Consider the following 2,575-nt stretch of genomic DNA (forward strand, 5'->3'; position numbering starts at 1 on the left):
CACACACACACACACACACACACACACACACACGCACGCACGCGCGCACAGCGGAGCACGCACTTCAAGGATCGAACGAACCAGAAGTCTTCATCATCCTCCTCCTCCTCCTCCTCCTCCTCCTCCTCCTCGTCAAAGGGAACGGGCCTGAGGCGGTTGAGACGGTCGTCGACAAAGACAAAGACGAAATCGACACCAGCAGCAACAGCAGCAACAGGCAGTCGGGCAGGCGGTAAAGCGAGTACTGGTACAACATCATCTCTATCTTCGTCGTCATCATCGTCGTTGTCGCGTGCTGTGAGTGTCGGTGGCGTCTCTGCCATTCGTCGATTGCCAACAGCAGCACCCGCCAACCGCCCAAAGAAGGCGAAGAAAAAGCCGTTTTGAAAGTGGCGGTGATGTGTGCTGCCGTACATGTGGCTGATGACACTTGGTGTTGGGGGTGTATCATACGACAGTGTTAGGCGTTCTGTTGTTACAACTTCATATCATTTGGTTTGCCCGTGGTGACATGTGTTGTTGACACAGCAGATGTTGTTTCGTGGATTGATGAATTGACTACAATAAACGACCTTGCTCCAGCTGTGCACGGTGCTGTTGTTCGTATTCGCTTCAAACAAAGTTGGGAGGGGGGAGAGCACAGCAAGTGAAACTCGGACAAATTATGGAATCAAAGGGGGGATATTGCACACAAACAAGGCACAAGGTACCACACAGAGACACAAGAACGCACACACAATGGATGAGCAAGCAAGCGGAGACAAGGGCCATTCAAACAAAGTCTCTCTCTCTCTCTCTGCGCATGAATCAATTAAACACAGCAAGCAAGCAAGCAAGCAAGGAAAAAAACAGTCTAAACCCCAACAGGATGATCGACAGGAAAAGAAACAGACACGAGAACACCTCCACGCACTTCATTCCCTCCATCATCACCACCACTGCTGCGACGCACAAAATCCCACCACCACCGCCATTCACCATCATCACCATCATCATCATCATCATCATCATCATCATCATCATCATCATCATCACTCATTGCACCATCATGTACCCGCGTCTGCGCTTCAAGTTGCGGTACTGCCAGATGCCAAGCACGAGCACCACAATCGCCGCGCACAGCCCAACAAACACACCTGCACACACGCACAAGAGAGCATTGGTAAGATAAAGGGCACGGCTCATCAATTAGTGTTGGGGAAGGGGTAGGGTGCACGAATAAACACAGATGATGGTCAGACAAACAGAGAGACAAAATGAGTGAGCGAGAGAGACTCACACAGACACAAATAGACGCACACGCACACATACACACGCACACACACACACACACACACACACACACACACACACACACACACACACACACACACACACACAGGGAGAACCACGGTGCTGACCAATGAGGGTAGCTGTTGGGACGAGTGGGTGGGAGGAGCTGCATGTGATGAGGCTCTGTGTCTCCACCAACTCCACATGGCCCATCATGCTGCCCCACGAATTGTCCCGGCATTCATTCAGGGGAAGCTCTGTGAAGAGGGTGGCACACTCGTCGGGGCCCTGGCACTCTGTGCCGTTGCACCACGTCATGGTGAACGTGTCGTTGTTGCTCGTGGCCAGCGCGTAGGTGAAGTTGTAGATGCCAAAGAGGCTGCTGTGGTGACACTGCTTGTCGGTTGAGCCAAAGCTGAAGCCAAACACAAGCGCCACTTCCGTGCAGTTGGCGCCTTTGCAGCCGGGCATTGGGAACTGAACGGCCTGTTGTGACGTGTGGTTGGTGAAGGGTGAGTGGTGGCGATGAAGGGGCGGGAGGGGGGCATAGAGTAGGGGTTGGCGTGATCAGCGGAACAAACCAACGATACACGCACACACACACGCACGCACACACACACACACACACACGCACACACCATACACACCATACACACCATACACACCTCGATTGCGGTGAGGGTAGTTCCGTCTTGGCCGTTGGTGACATAGGGCCCAACACAGGTGCCCGTCTCACGCGCACTCGTGAACGCAACAGAGAACGTGCGGGCTGCAGATGTGCAAGTGGGGGTGGGGAGGAGGAGGAGGAAGGGATGGGGAGAAGATGACACATGTCGAAGGGAGGATGTGATGAGGTGGTGGCAGTGGAGTGCGAGGGGCGGGTTGTGTGAATGAGCGGCAACGGAAACACAAAACCACAGAGGGATAGACACACAAACATACACAGACAAAGAGAAAGAGAGAGAGAGAGAGGCACTCACTCACACACACCACAACTCACACACACCACACACACACACACACACACGTGTATAGGAGAGTGTGCGATGTGCGTGTTCATGGTGTGGGGCTTACATGGCTCCTTGTTCCTTGCTTGCGTGACGCAGGCATCCAAGACAAGACCTTCGTGGACATACTCGCACCTGCCATACACAATCAAACGTGTGCACACACCAGTGGGGATGTACAAAAAGGTGTTTGTGAGTGTGGTTGCAGAGGGGAGAGGGGGCCAAGCGGACGGCAGGTCTGCACACAATGAAAGACAACCACACACACACACACACACACACACACACACACACAC

At 53.4% G+C, this 2,575-nt stretch overlaps 2 protein-coding genes across 2 annotated transcripts in view; one reads left to right on the forward strand and one right to left on the reverse strand.

Moving 5' to 3' along the window:
• The window catches only part of PTSG_07479 (RecQ5), an 8,739-nt gene extending 8,236 nt beyond the window's left edge, over positions 1-503 (forward strand). The window contains exon 17 of the mRNA XM_004990927.1: positions 52-503. Within this exon, the coding sequence (XP_004990984.1) occupies positions 52-387 (336 nt within the window). The 3' untranslated portion in view covers positions 388-503. The remainder of the gene's footprint in view (positions 1-51) is intronic.
• Positions 504-585: 82 nt separating this feature from the next.
• PTSG_07480 (uncharacterized protein) overlaps positions 586-2,575 on the reverse strand; it is a gene marked incomplete at its 5' end in the record, with an annotated part of 2,572 nt that continues 582 nt past the window's right edge. The window contains 4 exons of the mRNA XM_004990928.1: positions 586-1,136; positions 1,401-1,758; positions 1,938-2,041; positions 2,347-2,414. Coding sequence (XP_004990985.1) covers positions 1,036-1,136; positions 1,401-1,758; positions 1,938-2,041; positions 2,347-2,414 — 631 coding nt within the window. The 3' untranslated portion in view covers positions 586-1,035. The remainder of the gene's footprint in view (positions 1,137-1,400; positions 1,759-1,937; positions 2,042-2,346; positions 2,415-2,575) is intronic.

The sequence above is a fragment of the Salpingoeca rosetta genome, assembly GCF_000188695.1.
Source record: "Salpingoeca rosetta unplaced genomic scaffold supercont1.22, whole genome shotgun sequence".
Classification (NCBI taxonomy): domain Eukaryota; class Choanoflagellata; order Craspedida; family Salpingoecidae; genus Salpingoeca; species Salpingoeca rosetta.